Source organism: Mauremys reevesii, linkage group 11, assembly GCF_016161935.1.
Source record: "Mauremys reevesii isolate NIE-2019 linkage group 11, ASM1616193v1, whole genome shotgun sequence".
In the NCBI taxonomy this organism is placed as follows: domain Eukaryota; kingdom Metazoa; phylum Chordata; order Testudines; family Geoemydidae; genus Mauremys; species Mauremys reevesii.
The window spans coordinates 40,914,369-40,933,038 of record NC_052633.1 but is presented as its reverse complement, the minus strand read 5'-3'; the positions used below and the strand labels follow the sequence as shown (position 1 = coordinate 40,933,038).

Here is an 18,670-nt window from a genome sequence, read left to right as displayed (position 1 = left end):
TAACTTTAGTGATTTTTATGGCACTGATCCATTTACACTGGTACAATGGACAGCAGGATCTGTCTCTAGTTCCACATATAGTTCTTTATACGGAGAGTAACTAATTGCTTTGCCAGTCTATGATAGCTAGAGCACACATTGGAAATAGCTTAGCTAGGCAGAGTGAGAGCAGAGACCATGAGATTAGAGATATACAGAGGTGAAAGTAAGCCAGTACAGTACAGTATGGCTTACCGGCAAGAGCCAGTATGCCATGCCTGACTGGACTGGCTTCCACGGTGGTGATTTAAAGGGCCCAGGGCTCCAGCCACTGCAGGGAGCCCCGGGCCCTTTAAAGCGCCACCGGAGCTCCTGCAACCAGGCTTGGGCGGGGATTTAAACAGCCCAGTGCTCCTGCCACTGTGGGGAGCCCCGGGCCCTTTAAATCCCCACCGGAGCTCTGGCAGCAGGGCTTCTGTGGTGATTTAAAGGCCCCTGAGCCCTGGGGCTCCCAGCTGAGCTCCGGGGTGATTTAAAGGCCTTGGGGCTCCCAGCCACAGCCGGAGCACCAGGGCCTTTAAATCGTGAAAGGCCCCGCCTCTTCCGGTTGAGGCCACGCCCCCGCTCAGGACTCCGGCGTACTGGTAAGTCCTTTAAGTTACTTTCACCCCTGGATATATATTTATATTACTGTTTACACACTATATAATTCTTGTGACATCACATACCATAGTAATGCAGTAATTAGCATGGAGCAAAATAATTCCTAATATATGGTTTCTTACCCCTTGAACCTGTGATGCATCTGTTGCAAGTCTTGTAGTCAAGGCACCAGGGCTGTTTCTGTGGTCATCAAACCAACCAATCTCTTGGCCTAGCATAGCTTTGAAACCAATTTTCCTTAACCGTCTTGTAAGCAACTCACCAGATTTTGCAAATGTGTATCCCTGGTAAGCATAAGAACAAATACACTTATTATATAGAACACACACATGCACACACGGCCAGACATGAACAGAAAAAACAGAAACTAGCAAAGCAGAAGTTTAATGAATTGCCATTACCTGCAGGAACTGTGTGAAAAATGATACAACTCCAACAAGGACAAAAAGCAGGCAGATGCCATTGATCAGTGCTTTTTGCTCTTCTTTATCAGGCATGGAAAAGGTCTTTTGGGGAAAAAAAATGTCATAACATTAGATTGTCAATGGTAGTATTAGTGTGAACAAGGTGAGCAGAATTTGTCTATGCCAGTGAAATATAGTATAAAGTTTTCACGTCAGCCCCTAAAGATCAGGGTCAGATGAAAACATCATGGGCCAGATCGTCAGTTGGTATAAATCAGTGCAAATTCATTGACTTCAGTGGAGCTTTGCCTATTTCATCAGCTGACTGTCTCATGTACAGATTTTTGCAGTTAAGTTTATGAGAGTATTCCCTGTTTTCATTCATAGAAATTTGTGATCTCCCAAATGTAAAATTCTGCTATTTCTTAGTCTGAATTCATAAGATTAAGGAATCAAAACAGTTATCCTGATTGGTGCCCTGTATATTTAAATTTAAAATTCAATCAGGCTTTATTACTTGATTATTTCACACACAATTGGAACTACAGTACATCTATATAAATAAATGGAATCAGTCTAAACATACTAGAGAAATTTTAACCAATTGTTGAGAATCTTTTAAAATTTTGAATGGACATGGATTTCATTTCACTGCATTACTCACATTTATATTAATATTCTAGTGTATCGTAAGGGCTGGGTCCTCGTGTGAGGTCTTGCCTTTAGAAAACCTGCCTGGTCTGGTTATGAGTTTCTGTGATTTTCACAGAGACCCCCAGGAGAAATCCAGGTGCAAAATACCACAGTTTCAGTAGATGGGTTTCATTTTATTTCTGTTGAATTATATGACAAATTTATAGCACAAAATGGCCTTATAAATTTGCTAAATGTTTTAGTTGCTGAGTTAGGTTGCATTTATTTAAAGTCCCAACTTCCCAGTCTCTTGTGAAGAGCCAGACTCTCAAATATAACAAGAGAAAAGCCTGAGGTGTAAAGATAAGATCCAGATCATGATCTGAAGTAAGTTCTACTTTGGATGTACTTTGTAGCGATGGACCGCAGCCACAAAGCATGGATCCAAATCCAGATCCAGATTTTCTCAAATATTCCAGTTCAGGACCATCTCTCTGTATAATAGAAGTAAAAGCGAATGATCCTTATTGTACTCTTGCAAACTCATCAGTATCAGCCTAGAGCTTGAGGGCATGCTATCTCTCTACAGTTACTACAGTGTGTCCAATGAACAAGAAATTAGCCACAAAACCATAAACCTCAATTGCTACTGTAAAGCAACAAGCTGGAAGAAATTTTCCCTGGGAACAATTACCTTTTATGTGGGTTTTACACTTTTTTCTAAAGCATCTCATAGTGGCTAGTGTAAGTGACAGGCTACTGGATGGCATTGTTATGATTAGTATGGCAGTTTTTATTTTCCTAAACAAAGTCATAGAATTACAGAATCATAGGCCTGGAAGGGACCTCGAGAGGTCATTTAGTCCAATCCCCTGCACTGGCAGGACTAAGTACTATCTAGACCATCCCTGACAGGTGTTTGTCTAACCTGCTCTTAAAAATCTCCAATGATGGACATTCCACAACCTCCCTAGGCAATTTGTTCCAGTTCTTAACCACCCTGACAGTTAGGAAGTTTTTCCTAACGTCCAACCTAAACCTCCCTTGCTGCAATTTAAGCCCATTGCTTCTTATCCTATCCCCAGAGGTTAAGAAGAACAATTTTTCTCCCTCCTTGTCTGGACTTTTCTTCCTGGTTAAGGCTTGCTATAGGGTTAACAAGAATAAAAACAAAGGCAAAAGATATTATGTGCAGTCACTGAGCATAATACCATTTGCTGCACCTAGCTAGTTACAGCCAAAACAATTCTCCTCCCTACTCTGAAAAGGGAGTTAGGGGTTCTGATAGTGATCCAGAGAATACTGGCTGAAATCACAAGACTGTGGAAAAGATTAGTGGACTCAATTACTCTCTTTTTTCTGTAAAGCAACAATAGGGCAACTCCCTTAAAACTCATAAAATGTATGACAGCTGTTGGGAAGTACAAAATCATGTACTTATGTTCCAAATACATACTTGCAAATCAGGACAATTTGCCCTTTGGTACACGTGAACAGCTCTCATTGATGCTGCTAATAGAAGACATAGGCATGCTTCAAGGGAGAACATAGGTCCCACATGTTGTTGAACCAATGTGAAAATAAGTCATTCTCTTGTCAGTGTGGCTTGGGAAGAGAATCCATTAGAAAAAATGTCCAGAGCTCAAATTAGGAACATTTTCCCCTCCCTAATGCTGTTTTTTTTAATCTCTTCTCCTTATGTCTGATCTTTTTATCTACTGCTATTAAACTAATTGCTGATGAAGTAATGGTCCAAATCTCACTAGTTATCTTTTAACAGTTCCAGTTCATAGGAGTTACTGTCAATTGAAATACCTACCAGTTAATTATCTTAGGACTTATATTTATTTATTCTTTGCTAAAATGACAATAGTTCTAACTGGGTTTCACAAATCAAATCTCTATACATCTGCCAATCCTCCAAGAGAGCAACATGTTTAGCTCTCGGGGACGGTTAAAAAGAGCTTGCAGATTTGACCTTTAAGGCTTAGGTCTAAACTGTCCTAAATTCTGGTAACTAAATAGCGAACAATAGAAAGGGCTGCTGGAATTTTCTTCTTAGTTACAGATGCAAAAATAAAATTCCGCAAAATACATTTAAGCCTTTGTCTTAAAAGGCCACCCCCAATGTATTTATAGTTCAGCAGTGATATATAAACATTATTGTTTGGAAGGAATTGGAATAGGAATTGCATAGAGATGGCTATTCTCCACTGGCAAAGCCTCTTCAAAGTAATTTTTAACCTTCAGTATCAGCTCCCTGGTAACAAACTCTTCAAAATCCCAAATAATGATGCCTCGTTCACATTTAGTGTTGAGAGATTAAAGTCTGCTCCGGATGTGTGTGCTCTGCCATTACCTTTCAACGGTAGAGCATATGACTTGGCCAGACTTAATTTCATTTAATTAAAAAAAATAACACCGCATTTTTATGTAATCTCTTCTCATTAATCCATCATAATAAGAGCATAATATATAAGGGTGCATCTGCTGCACTTCTTGTCCCCTTGATGCAACCTACAATAGTCACCATAGCTCATTTTATCCTTATTCCGACTGTTGAAAATGGACCATCCTGATTATCACTACAAACATTTTTTTCTCCTGCTGATAATAGCTCACCTTAACTGATTACTCTCATTATAGTTGGTATGGCAACACCCGTTTTTTCATGTCCTCTGTGTATATCTCTTCCTATTGTATTTTCCACTGCATGCATCTGATGAAGTGGGTTTTAGCCCATGAAAGCTTATGTTCAAATAAATTTGTTAGTCTCTAAGGTGCCACAAGTACTCCTTGTTTGTTCCTCCTCAGATCTGTCACCCATAAAGAATGGCTCACGTTTGGGAATCTCCCTCACATCCTCAACAGTGAAGACCAATGCAAAGAATTCGTTTAGTTTCTCCGCAATGACCTTATCGTCTTTGAGTGCTCCTTTAGCGTCTCGATCGTCCAGTGGCCCCCACTGGTTGTTTAGAAAGCTTTCTGCTTCTGATGTATTTAAAAAAATGTTTGCTATTACTTTTGGATTCTTTGGCTAGCTGTTCTTCAAATTCTTTTTTGGCCTTTCTAATTATATTTTTACACTTCATTTGCCAGAGTTTATGCTCTTTTCTATTTATCTCATTCGGATTTAGCTTCCACTTGTTAAAGGATGCCTTTTTGCCTCTCACTGCTTCTTTTACTTTGTTGTTTAGCCATGGTGGCTCTTTTTTGGTTCTCTTACTATGTTTTTTAAATTGGGGTATATATTTAAGTTGAGCCTCTATTATGGTGTCTTCAGAAAGTTTCCACGCAGCTTGCAGGGATTTTACTTTGGTGCTGTACCTTTTAATTTCTGTTTCACTAACCTCCTCATTTTTATGTAGTTCCCCTTTCTGAAATTAAATGCTACAGTGTGGGACCACTGTGGAGTTTTCTGCACCACAGGGATGTTAAATGTAATTATATTATGGTCACTATTAGCAAGCGGTGCAGCTATATTCACCTCTTGGACCTGATCCTGTGCTGCACTTAGGACTACATCAAGAATTGCCTCTCCTCTTGTGGGTTCCAGGACTAGCTGCTCCAAGAAGCAGTCATTTAAGGTGTCAAGAAACTTTATCTCTGCATCCCTTCCTGAGGTGATATGTACCCAGTCAATGGATAGTTGAAATCCCCCATTATTATTATTGAGTTTTTTATTTTACTAGCCTCTCTAATCTCCCTGAGCATTTCAGAGTCACTAATACCATCCTGGTCAGGTGGTCTGTAATATATCCCTACCGCTATATTCTTATTTTTCAAGCATGGAATTACTATCCATAGAGATTCTATAGTACAATTTAGTTCATGTAAGATTTTTACTTCATTTGATTCTATGCTCTCTTTCACACATACTGCCACTCCCCCACCAGCACGACCTGTTCTGTCCTTCCGATAAATTTTGTACCCTTGTATTACTGTGTCCCATTACTGGCATCTGACGAAGTGGGTATTCACCCACGAAAGCTCATGCTCCAATAAGTCTGTTAGTCTCTAAGGTGCCACAGGACTCTTTTCGGCTTTTACAGATCCAGACTAACATGGCTACCCCTCTGATATGTGTCCCATTGATTATCCTCATTCCACCAGGTTTATGTGATGCCTATTATATCAATATCCTAATTTAATTCTTGGCATTCTAGGTCACCCATCTTATTATTTAGACTTCTAGCATTGGTACATGAGCATTTAAAAACCGTGTCATTTTTGGGCTGTCCCCTATTTCATGCTGTAATTGAATGGGACTTTTTTTTCATTTGACTGTTTCTCCCTGTATTTTATAATTTTCTATCCTCTCCTCCTTATTAGGACATAGGGAATCTCTATTTATAGATCCTCTCCAAAAAGCTGAAGTCAGTGACTCGAACAAATTATGTCCCACACTGAGTCTAGATTAGAACACAGATCTAATTGCTCTTAGTTCTAGTCTTTTTCTGTATCCTTGCACCACGTGGCATTATAAGCACATAATATATGTCTAAACTTTATATAAATGGGATGAAAAATGCTTCATAAAAATGAGCATTTTGTGTATATAACCAGCACAAAACACAGGAAGTGTGAGAACAGATCATCCTCACACACCAGATGTTAATTGTTACAATTGCTCTCAGAACCAACTTTCTTCATCTGAAATGGTAGAAGCAGAAAGTCTATTGAAGGAACAGAAATATGAATTTATAAAACTAAGAGTGTGTTCTGGATCAGAGTACATGGCTGTGAAAGAGGCTAAAGCATACTTTATTTTCCAGAATTAATGAGCGCTCTAAATGAGGGGAAAGAGTTTGGAATTTTCCCAAATGCACAAGAGTGCATCCCTGTAAGTGCTTATACTGAAACATGCTATAAATATATTTGAGTTTACTACTTCTGTAGGGCTAGATGATAGGTGACTGTGACCAGAAGACTGATCCTGCTCCCATTGGAGTCAAAATGACAAATTTTCCATAGGGCAGGCTCAAGCCCCAACTGTGTAAGTGAAAGGAGTGAGTGCAAAGCACCTTCCCTTCCTTAAACTCTGCATCATTCACCATCCACACTGTGGCTGAAGTAGTGCCACTGCTTCCCCTTAGTGCAGGTGCAAGCTTCTCCAAAGGCTGCAAGGAAGATGTTCTGAGGGGAGGGCCGTAGCCATGCCTCCCTCCCTCACCAGCTGGCAAAGCTAGATGAGCACACAGGAGAACGCAGTCTGCTCCCAGTTAAAGGGTTGCAGTGTTACTACTGCAGTGTGTACTCTGCAGGAGCCCTATGGGGAATTCTGGCAGAGCCAATCACAATTCATCCTGGGGCTCCTGTTACAAGCCCTGATTCAGGAGCAGTCAGTGGGATGTAAGCACATGCATAAGTGCTGTTCTCAACTGAGACTATGGTGACCAGACAGCAAATGTGAAAAATCGGGACAGGGGTGGGGGTAATAGGAGCCTATATAAGAAAAAGACCCAAAACTCGGGACTGTCCCTATAAAATCGGGACATCTGGTCACCCTAACTGAGACTTAAGCATGTGCAGAAGGTCTCACCAGAAATGGGACCATAGTGCAGACCCTCTGCGCCCCCCTTCTCACAAATTCCACTATGTAGATGCAAATGCAGCTGGGATGGAAGGGGAGCTATTTGCTCATGTGTCAGAAGCAGCGTTATTACTTGTAATGTAAGTAGAACAAGCCAGCTCAGTGTTTGCAGCAATGGTCTCTGCTGCATTCATGAACTGGCTTCTTTCTAAATATATTGGCTGGAACTTTTATTTTTTTATTATTGATTCATTTTAATCTGTCTATTTTTATAGCAACATCTGAGACCTTTCCAAATAACATTTCTCTTTCTACTAGATTGGGCTTCTTCTAGTCACAAATGTGTTTTCTCCCCCTTCCCTGAGTTTATTTCTCCCTCCAGCACAAGCCAACATGTCTATCACCATCATCAGTGAGGATATTCATACAGCACTTGGAGCAGGATGTGTGCTCCATCTATTAGCAGGCTGTCTGCCTGGCTCTGCACTAGCACAGCAAAAACATTCTAGGGCTATGGATAATAAAGCATGGCTGTTGGTTGTTAAAGTATCTCAGTTGGGGCCCAATTCTTCCAGGACGCACAGTGCCTCCAGCAAAGTGCTGAGCATTTTCAGCTCCCACTGGACTCAATCCTTTTAGATGAGGAATTCATCCAGGGAGATCCAGGTGCTCACTGCCTTGCAGGAAGAGCTCTGGCCAAGAGCCTTAAGGTATTTTCATATTCTGAAGTGTTTTAATTTTGCTCTATATTCTATTACATTTTGACACTTATGGTCAAAATATAGACCTGATCCTGAAAAACCATTGATTTTCCATGGGAGGAGAGTGGAACTACACAGCTAGGTAAGGGTTAGCAGGACTAGGCCCCATTTTCCCAGTAATTTATTTTCTAGACAGGAATTTGTATTAGCTGTGATCTTCACTGAGTGGATGCTAAGTAAACCAAAAGTCCTTGGCCCTGTCTCTGTTAGTACATTCATGTAACAGGCAAATTCCTGCTGAGGGTGAAGGACAGATTAAGAAACAATTATAAATGGAAATAATATTTTGTTATAGATACTTTTCTCACATTTTTTTCATCTTACCTGAAAAAAATGGTATTTGAAGCAATTCAGTTAACACTAACAGTTTCGACATACAGAGCACTTTACAAACATGAACAAACTAATTAGAGCCTGAATCATCGTCTTATTGAAGTCAATAGCAGAATTCTCACAGACTTCAGAAAGGGCATGAATCATGCCCTAATTAATTAGGTAAAGCTCATCTGAGCAGGAGATAGAGCTTGCTTGGGGGTCGGTTCAAGGCTGTGGAACAAACTCCTGCAGGAACTATAACAAACCTCACCATCTCCTGTTCCAAGTGTAAGGCACACTTCCTTGACTACGCCACCTCTTATGCGAACACAGAGCAGCATATACATATACAAAACACCCCAAGATACCAACCCATTACATTGCACTGCACAAACACTTTTTTTCTCCTTAGGGAGAGGTTGACAGAAAGAAGGAACCACACTTGACAGATGTTAGTCACATTGCGTAATGTGCTTCTGCAAAGTTGATTAGATACTATGGTGACGGGAGTGGCATAAGAAGCTATGTAGAATAGACTAGAACAGGAACAGGTTCTTACTCATCAGATCACCCTGATCAGGTAGGTAAGAAGGATTATCCCACTTGCCAGACACGGAAGATGAAGCAGAGAGGTTAAAAGACTTTCCCAAGATGACAACATCTGTGCTGAGATTAGCATTTAGTAATTCCTGTCTCAGTTTGTTCATCCGCTCTTGCCTGCTATAAGCTCCAAAGGTGTAAGAGTAATAACCAACACTATTGTAGGAATTTTAAAATATTAGCATGACTTACTGCAAGAATCTGACTGAATAACAGAGCATAGAGTGGATTGACTGCCCCATTCATAGCTGCGCCAACAGATCCAAACAACATATAAGGCCACTCTGGAGCATTGTATTTCAAAATCCTGGTGACGGGTGCAGGCTCCACTTCCTCTTCTTCCTCCTCAAATGTCTGCTGACAAAATATATTTGGTTTATGAAGCATAAACATTCCCTCAATGACACCCATAAGGGATTCATCTTCCCACATCAGGGTACCTTTAGTAAGTTCCACTTTCACAGCCCATCATCCTGTTCAGATCTATGAACTGCACATCTGCAGAGAATTTCCAGGCACTATATCTTCAGCATGCTACTTCACCATGGTCAGATTTTTATTAAAATTGTGTTTTTATTAGCGTGGCATCATAGTGTTGCTTCTGAGCAGGCTGACAATCAACAACCCCAAGTGTATTTCCCGGGAAATATTTGAGTGGCTGGTGCTGGAATGAAGTGTAGCCTCTGCACCCACCTATCACTAAGCCTCCACTCCCAGCCCCAGCCTGCACAGTCCCCATAACCTGTGGAAACCCTGACCCTATAGAGAGTCTTCTGTTAGGGCCCAGAAGGAGAAGGGACAGTGCCACAGAGGCAGCTCACTCCCTACTACTGTATGGAAGTTAGTAAGAGCCAAACACAGGGGCTCCCATGGCTCTTGGGAGCGTAATTGTACTCGCTGTATTCAGATCACCAGACAACTGTGTCTCTCTTAGCTACAACTTGTACTATGAGCAAATATGACCGAGCCAGGAAGGCCTAGGCAATGGTGGGCATCGGTTTTCTTAGTTCTGAAACAGAGCCAAGAGGGAGGTATAGAAAAATTGTGTGCTCTCAGCTGAGCCATCCACTCATAGATTTGACTTGAAACTTCCACATGGTTTCATAGGATTCAGTGCTCAAGAGAGGCCTAGACCCTTTAGAGAAATATTATGCTGTCAAGGTTGAAAAGCAAGCTGAAATTCTTTTGGGAAGTATTAAAATGAACACAGGCACAGACACATCATTTCTATGGTATACATTTGCTTTCAAACTGGTATTTCAAAGGCTTTATAGTAATCTCTCTCTGCTACTCACTGGTAGTAAAATCCTTACTCAATAGTAAAATGTAAGTATGTCTCTTAATTTTTATAATTGCCACACTTAGGGCTTTAGTGGCCATAAGAAAAAGTGCAGGGAGGGAGCCACTTTCTTTCCATTGTCCATGCACAGGAAACAGCCATAATAAGAGTGCCTTGTGCTCCCTGCTGGGGCCTGCTGTCACAGGTGGGCCTCCGAACACATTCCCTCTAACATGTCAGGAGACAATGGGGCATGGATCCTTGGGGTAAATTCCCTGACTCCAGTGGAGTTACACCGGGGTCAAGAAGATCTTTACACTTGCTGCTTCCCTTTGCTGTCATTATGCTTCCAGCCACTGCAGTTCAGGCAGTTCACCTTCTCCTCCCTCCAGAACCCATTACAGAGCTCTTAAATTATTTCCTCACAGGGTGTCTTATTGTATTGTTCATGGCAAATTCTTAAGTAGCATTTCAAAACACGGTGGCTGTAGGCATGGATTAGACACTGTGTGGGAGATGAATAGGCATCCATTACAATTAGAACAAAAAGGAGGCCTCCGAGTTATACACTAATTACACCTCACGTTATGTGGATTGTCCTCACGCCAGGTGCAAGAATGCTCATAATTACTGCTAGTAAGTGCAGAAGATTCATCATCAAATGGTTCCTTACCTTATTCTTTGATTTAGGAGAGAATGGCTATTACAACACATACTGTGCTGAGCCCTGCTCATTTATTTCAGCTCAGTTTACTGGAAGTGGACCTTTTTGTACATCTTTTTACCAGAAATATAAGGGGGAAGGGGGTAAAAGAATGTTCTGTTTTTTTTCCTTTTTCCTTTGAGGTTGGTGGATGCCAGAGCCACAGCCCTGATGACTGGAGTCCTCTGTTTACCCTGGCACAGTGCTGGCAGCAACAGTGCCACTTCCCACACTGCCCTATACAGAGCTGATGAAGTGCTAGGAATTGATGCTGGCAGCTTCAGGGCGGTTTGTAAATAGCCACTGGGCATATTCCTGAACAGTTAGTTCTGAACTGGCCATTTAAAGGCATCCTGCCCCGATCCTCCATGCAGCTGAACCACACCAGGCGACTGATCCAAAGCCCAGGGAAGTCACCAAGACTTTCCCATTTACTTCAGTGGCCTCAGAATGAAGCCCCGGATCCACTATCTAAGGACTACCACATGTCCACAGAGGATATGGGGGATTTGCTCCATAATGAACAAGCAGTGCAATTTCTACCTCTATTATACTCCACAAAATGAGCATTTCCCCTCATGTAACCTGTACCTGCTTTTAGATGTTCACTTCAACCTCACCTACACCCAGATCGCTAGACTTACTCTGTGCTAGGCTTTGCATGTGGATAGATACGTATTGGGTGCCACCCAATGCAGCACTTAGGTCAGCGAGTGTAGAGGCCAGGAGCAATATCTTTGTTTAAATATAAAAAAAAGATACATGCAAGATGATATATCTACCAACAACCACCTATAACAGAAATACCTAACATGCTTTATCTGTCGGCAATCTAATAATGAATGATGATGTCTGACCTTTTGTGCAGATGTGCCTTCTTCATATTGATGCAGTCGATATACAGTGTCTGACTGGTCTCCAGTGATTGATAATGGATGGCTGGGTACTACATTAGAGAGCTGAGACCTGGAACGCTGTCGAACTGAAGCGCTGTGGAACAGAAGTGTGAGAAAGTCTGTTCCTCAGGGGCTGAATGACACAATATGCATTTTGAAGACTGGGTCCGTTTTTATCCCGGCTTATATCAGAACCTGAAATCAGAGCTTGTTGCAGCAAAGCTGAGGACTCCTGCAAACTCTATGGCTGCAAAGGCCCAAGATTGCCTTTCATGCTGCCATCTTCCTCAATCTCCTAAACTGTGGGAAGGAGGCATTCCATAGCAGACAGAGATACTTCTATTCAGGTTCATATACTGCACCTTGTTCTCTTATATTTGAAAACGCAGCTTGTATTTGTGGGGAAATTAGGGAAATAGTGGTTGGGTTTTCCTGTTAAACTTGCAATACGTTTGCCCAGGCCACAGAAAAGTGGGGGTATCCTGCACCCTCACGGTACTCTAGTCAGTTTCACCACAGGCCTTCAGTCATTACATAGTAGCTGTACTTCACAGGCACAGTACTGGAGCATGAGCACTCAACAGCATATTGTAATTTTCCACCTATCCGTGACAGTAGGGTGCCCTAGTCTACAGCCGCTGGTTTGGCAGTGTCATCTGAATCAACCTCGCCTAAAAAAAACAAAATTTGTTGTAAAGAAAGAGGATTTCACTGAGAGAGAAGTGAGTTGTGAAATCCAAGCAGACCCTGCTGTCATTTTCATAAACTTTTCGATAGCAATGCAGAAGAGAGGAGTATCAGTTCCTTTGGAATCTATTTCTAAATTAGCAGCTGAGCACCTACAACTCCCATTAAGGTAAGTGAAATTTTGGGCTGGCTGCTCCTCTCAGGATCTGGCCCATTAATTATAATCTTTAATGCTTGATTCTGGGTAGAACTGGTAACAAAAATGCCCTTGTGTGTTAACACTAAGATGTATCTTCTCAGACAGAATGTCAAGGTTCCTCAAATTTATCAATACATTCCACAGCAAGTAATTTTTTCCACGTTATTGGATTGATTTAACTAGAGTACACATGAATATATACACGGGCATAGTACAGAAATATGAAAACATTAAGCCAGAATCCCGACTGCCTTCAGTGTGAGGTGAAGAAGTACTGGATACCATCTTCCATGACCTGTGCATCACAGGGCAGGATTTGGGCCTATATCTTCAACACAGTGGCCATCTTCATCTGTCATTATAGTATAAGATGAATGAGAAGGCTTGTACAGTCAACATTAATGGCTACACAAATTAAAGCACAAACCCAGGTCTGCTGTATGAGTGCAAGAGAGTTAGCTATTAATGTGACTAGATACCAGTGCTACTCCCCAGCCTCATGTACTGTTGTAAAGCAAGAGTAATACTTGTCTTGTTTGATGGTCACTTTGTGCCTTAGTAGGAAGCCCAGAAAGGTATAAGACAACCCACCTATGGCCACCCCCAGTTTTCTCCCAAATCCTACACCCTTTGAGCAGGAGGCCATAAGATTAGAATGCACATAGGGTGGAGAGAGGCTAAATGTAGGAGTCATTTCATTGACTTCATGGGTTTGGATGTCTTAGTTGCAGTCTATACATTTCCACACCTGCCGTGCCTCTATGTGCTTTAGTGAAGGTGTTTGTAGCATTCGCTCACCCTGTTCTGCACCATCCAAGGCAGTGCCACCTCAGTACCATGTGATTTAGGAAGTCACCAAAGAATACAAATGTCTGGAAATGTATCAAGAGGTGTCAGTGTTTTAAAGGCTTACCGCAAGCTCCTTTGATAGCTCCCACGGCTAAACGACTGGTCTTTCTTAAGGTTTGGTGTAACAAGCAAGTTATTTTCTGTAATTGTAAAATATAATGTTAGAAGCTACTTAGTTTGTATTAAAATTGAGCTAAACCAATTGTTTATTTGCAAAACAAAAAAAATCTCCAATTCATAGCTGGAATATTTTGTAGACTACATTAGCAAAAGGAATGCAATTCATCTTTGCCACTATGTCTTAGATTACTATACATTTTATATTACCGGTAATTTATATTTGACATAGTAAAGTTAGGTAAATTTAATATGAATCCAATGACAATCATATTTTGAAACTGTGGATGTGACTAGTATGGGTGTTTCAACATTTTGGTACTACAGGTTGTTAAGTGGCAGGAAATGCTTTCATCCTCAAAGATGATCACCGTCTATTGTTTCACAGCAGTATAACTGATCACTATATTAGCTTTTTACTTCTGCCTCAGATCACTAGTAAAACAAATAGGGTGACCTTGGCATATTCCATGATTTGTCTGTTTTTCTAATACAACATCGCCAAACTATCAATAGTAAAGGAGATATAAAATGCCAGGGTACTGTGGGTCAAAAATGGTATATGCTGACAGATCTGTATGAGGAAGGTTGCTCAGCACACATGTGCAAAAAACACATTTTGACCAGGGCTATCGGTATATCACTTTTATGGATACTAAAATTCAGCCTTGAGAAAAACCAATGGAGAACAATCAACTAACACTAACAAAGGAATCTATAGATGCTCTGTGTTCTGTGGGATTTAACTTAATTTCATAAAAACAGAATAAAACACTTGCTTTCCACTGCTGTTTCAGTAAGTGCTTTGTCTCCTTGGCTTTGCAAGGTCACCAGTGTGAAATAAACCCCTTTCCTTTCCAGTAGCTCCTCATGTGTTCCTCTCTCAACCGCCCTTCCATGCTCAAACCCAATGATGACATCAGCGGCTTTGACTGTGGACAGACGATGAGCTATTGAGATTGCAGTGCGCCCAAGGCGTGCCTGAGAGAGAGAGGAGGAACAACATTATTGTTAGGACAGCAACCTGATATCCTGAGAGATGCTGAGCTGAGCACCTGGAGCATGATCCATAAGTAAAAACCTGACTTAAATAGGCTTTAGATCAAGCCCCTGCTGAGCACCAATCTCTCCTACCGACCTCAGTATCTCTCAGGACCCGGCCCTTGGATTGTAAGTTCTTCTGAATGTATTGTAGAGCACCACATACATTTGCAATGCTATATAAATAATTATTACCAAAAATACTACATCTAAGGGTAATGAATGCTCGTTTGAATGGTAATTAAAAGGTTTAAGGCTTTTAATATAAAGCAAAGCTGGAGTTGAGGTGCATATGGAAACTGATAAGAACTCTCTGATTTCAAGAATGATCATGCAATCAATGAAAAGTGATCACTTACCAAGGTAACTCATGCTCTGTGAATTTATTGCCTCCTCAGAACCACTCTGTAGGAAACATGTGCCTAGCACGTAGCCAATCTATCTGGGTGTGTAAAGGGCCCACATCACCATAGTATCTGTGCACCACAGAACTTTTTAAAGCAGTATTTGACAGTTAGGTATCACACACAGCTCCCTGGACCCTTATATTCCACTGATCAAAGGTATAAATAACATGCCTCTTCAAACTGTCCCTCAGTTCCTCTCTACCTCCAGGAGCTTTAGAACTTGAGCACTGAAGTAGAAGAGGAAGAGAAGAGGAAGGAGGGTCCATGCTGCTCTGGAGAACCAGTATAATCAGAGAGCAAGAGTTACCTTGGTGAGCAACCCCTTTGTCTTCTTAGACATCAGAGATTAAAGGAAGCCAAAAATGGACAAGAGAATGTATCAAAATATTTGTTCTGGATGAATTTCTTAAATAGAGTCTGCTTGGAAGCATAATTATTTCCCCTGTGGAGACTTTCTGGACTCTAGCAGCATTGTATTTGCTCTCTGGAAGAAGTGTCATCTTGACCTAGGTGCTCTTGATGTTTGGGTGCACTACCCAATCTCCCTGCTGGGGCAAAAGATCTTGGCTCAGGGGAAGAATGCAAGGCTGGTCCCTGGAAAGAGCCAGTACAGCTGAAAAGCAAGTTTGTCAGGCTCCTGTCAGAGCAACAGAGTTCACCCTGGCCTTGCACTTAATTCCTAGGGAATGAAACAAAATGAAGAAAAAGGCACAGAGGAAGCCTTCCCTCTAGTGTGAAAGAAGCATCTGATAGCATCATGGACCAAAGTCTCACACAACTGTTTGCTACAAGTTAAAACAAGGCCAGGTAACCTCACTTGGCAGAAATCAGATATGCAGTGAGGGCCTGGGTGACTGATCACACTGATCGACCCCTTTCTGACTCAGATTATTGGCAGTAGTATGTTTGGCATTTGACAGATGCTCTGCAGACACGTTTACCTTGCTCTGAATGCACCATTCCCACAGACACATTGTTTTCTGACCTAACAAAGGGGACAGAGAACATTTGTCTGTTCAGATAATCCATTGCAACCATGTTGTTTGTGAGAAGAAATGCCATCTGGTCTGTGGAAGAAATCCCTAAGTGTATGTGAAGTTTCCTGAGACCTCTATAGGCCATGAACCACTGAGGATATTCAGTGACCCCTTCATCATAGCAGACCCTGGACTTGAAGCAACTAAGTCTGAAAATTTTGGTCTGTTTACAAAAATATATCACAGTTTGTTCATGGTAAAATGGTTTTTATATTCACAATGAAAAGCAAAACTACTTAAAATCTGAGTTATTTCATTTAGCTACAAATTTTATCACATTGCATGAATTTTTCATTCATAAATGGACCCGCAAGATCAAGCTGATTTCTGAAGAAAAAATAGGATCATTTCTGAGCAAAAGGTGCTTTTTACATATAAGCTCAAAATAAGAATGTTCACATTTTGATTCCAAAATAGTCATCAGTTGAAATCCGTAGAAAAGCTACATTATGGACTTTCATATTGATAGACTGTGCACAATGACTAACATCTCTTATTTATATAAAATCATTCTTCTTGTGTATAATTTCAAATGCTAACTTTGGAACTTTAATGTAAAGAATTAGAACTTTTATTGACAGCTCTACAGATTTTTTTTTAATGTTTCAGCTAGATTGAAAATGTTAACAGCAATTCTCTGTCACTGCTGAGATTCTTAAAAAAAGGTCAAACAATAATTTATAACAGTACAAAAGTATCTTCCACACAATGCTTTGAAAATGTATTTCTGTCCTGTTAATACTGACTACTGATATAACATAGCAAACCTTATGAAGTGCTTCTTGGACAATAGCTTCACTTTCATTGTCCAGTGCTGACGTGGCCATATCTAGTAGCAGGATTTTAGGGTTTCGGACAAGGGCTCGAGCAATAGCTATCCTTTGTTTCTGACCTCCACTCATCTGGCCTCCACCCTCTCCAACAAGGGTGTCAAATTGCTGGGTAGAAGAGAAAAATTGAATAAATAACAAAGAATTCTATTTTGTTCCCATTGATGTCAATAGTAAAAATCTCTCATAGATTTCCATGGGAGCAGGCCCAAAATGAATAACAACCTTTGGAAGACATGTACAGTGTGTTAGGGTTCTAGATCCTTCATAGAGCTGTAGAGCAGATTCCTCCATATTTAACAAACCTTTTCTTCCCAAATTGGGCTTCTCATGTGTGCCAGTCCCAAACAAAACTTATATACTTAAATAAAACGTAAGGTTCATTTTGACCCAGTATAATTCAATCAGCAAGAACTGCACCATGGATGAAAATTACCCATTTCTCCCACTCCACTGGACAGCTCACCAGCTAACATTCCAGCAGTTTGGGCTTGTCTGTAGATGGAAGGGACTCATGTGGCCTTAGATGACTGATCACTGTAGTGTAGCAATGTCAGGCACATGGGCACTGTTTAGTCCAGGTCAGGATTTAGGTGACTGCACAGCTTGTGGAGTTAGTTTGGGAGCTAGAGAGCCAGCTATGGCCTTGTCTATGTCCTATGGCCCCAGTGTTATTCACTTATAACCAAATTCTGCCTTTTCTCTACTGCCAAGGACGCTGCAAGCTATGTGTGTATTGCAGTCCTTCTAACGTGGCCTATCTACTCCACCTGGGAACCTAGGAAAGCATCTTGGGATGATAAAATGTATGCCTCTGGGCAAATTAATTGTATTTTAATCCTGGCCAGGAATCTGTTTAGGCCAGTCAGATACTTAAATAATATCCTGAGAGACTAAAGTGACAATTAATATGAGCTGGGGGCACAAAGGTTACTGGGCCTGACAAACCAACAGCTACAGGAGGTTGGGGTTCAGGGGGCGGGGAACCTCCATGTGCCAGATGGTATTAATATACAGGGGTGGGGAGCTGCAAGTTTCTTCATAGACTATTCAAAAACACATTTAGGTGAGTGGGAGGACTGGATCCTAACTAGCTTTTTGCCTGGGCAGAAACAGACCTGGGAAGTGTGAAAATCTGCCTTTCCTCTCTTTGATGTATTGACTATGACCATATAGGTCTAGATTTCCCCTGGTACTGAATGTTCTGTGTATGTTTCTTGGGGAGTATATTCATCTTTGCTCCCAAACGTGGCCAAATACATGTAGCACACTTTATAGAGTCACTTCAAAGGAATGTCTGTAACTCTATTGTTCTCATTCATGCTATGCTTTCTCTCCATCCATTTGGGTACCCAACAGGTTGCACATAGAATCACAGAACTGTAGGGCTGGAAGGGTTCTCAAAAGGTCATCTAGTCTAGCCCCCGTTTTCCCTGATGAGGCAAGACCAACTATACCTAGACCATCCCTTACAGGTGTTTGCCTCATCTGTTCTTTAAAACCTCCAGTTATGGGGATTTCACAACCTCCCTTGAAAGCCTATTCAAGAGCTTAACTATCCTTATACTTAGAAAGTTTTACTACTATCTAACCTAAATCTCCCTTGCTGCAGATTAAGCCCATCACTTCTTGTACTACCTTCAGTGGACATGGAGAACAATTGATCAGTGTCCTTTTCATAACAGCCCTTAACATATTTGCAGACTTGCTATCAGATCCCACCTCGTCTTCTTTTTC

The 18,670-nt window shown here is 41.2% G+C and overlaps 1 protein-coding gene across 2 annotated transcripts in view; it reads right to left on the bottom strand.

Annotated features, from left to right (window-relative positions):
- The window catches only part of ABCB11 (ATP binding cassette subfamily B member 11), an 80,294-nt gene that overhangs the window by 17,899 nt on the left and 43,725 nt on the right, over positions 1-18,670 (bottom strand). For both annotated transcript variants that reach the window (XM_039495623.1, XM_039495624.1), the window contains 7 exons: positions 16,871-17,041; positions 14,398-14,599; positions 13,566-13,641; positions 11,728-11,860; positions 9,081-9,242; positions 1,044-1,148; positions 765-926 (listed from right to left, as the gene is read on the bottom strand). In XM_039495623.1, coding sequence (XP_039351557.1) covers positions 765-926; positions 1,044-1,148; positions 9,081-9,242; positions 11,728-11,860; positions 13,566-13,641; positions 14,398-14,599; positions 16,871-17,041 — 1,011 coding nt within the window. The remainder of the gene's footprint in view (positions 1-764; positions 927-1,043; positions 1,149-9,080; positions 9,243-11,727; positions 11,861-13,565; positions 13,642-14,397; positions 14,600-16,870; positions 17,042-18,670) is intronic.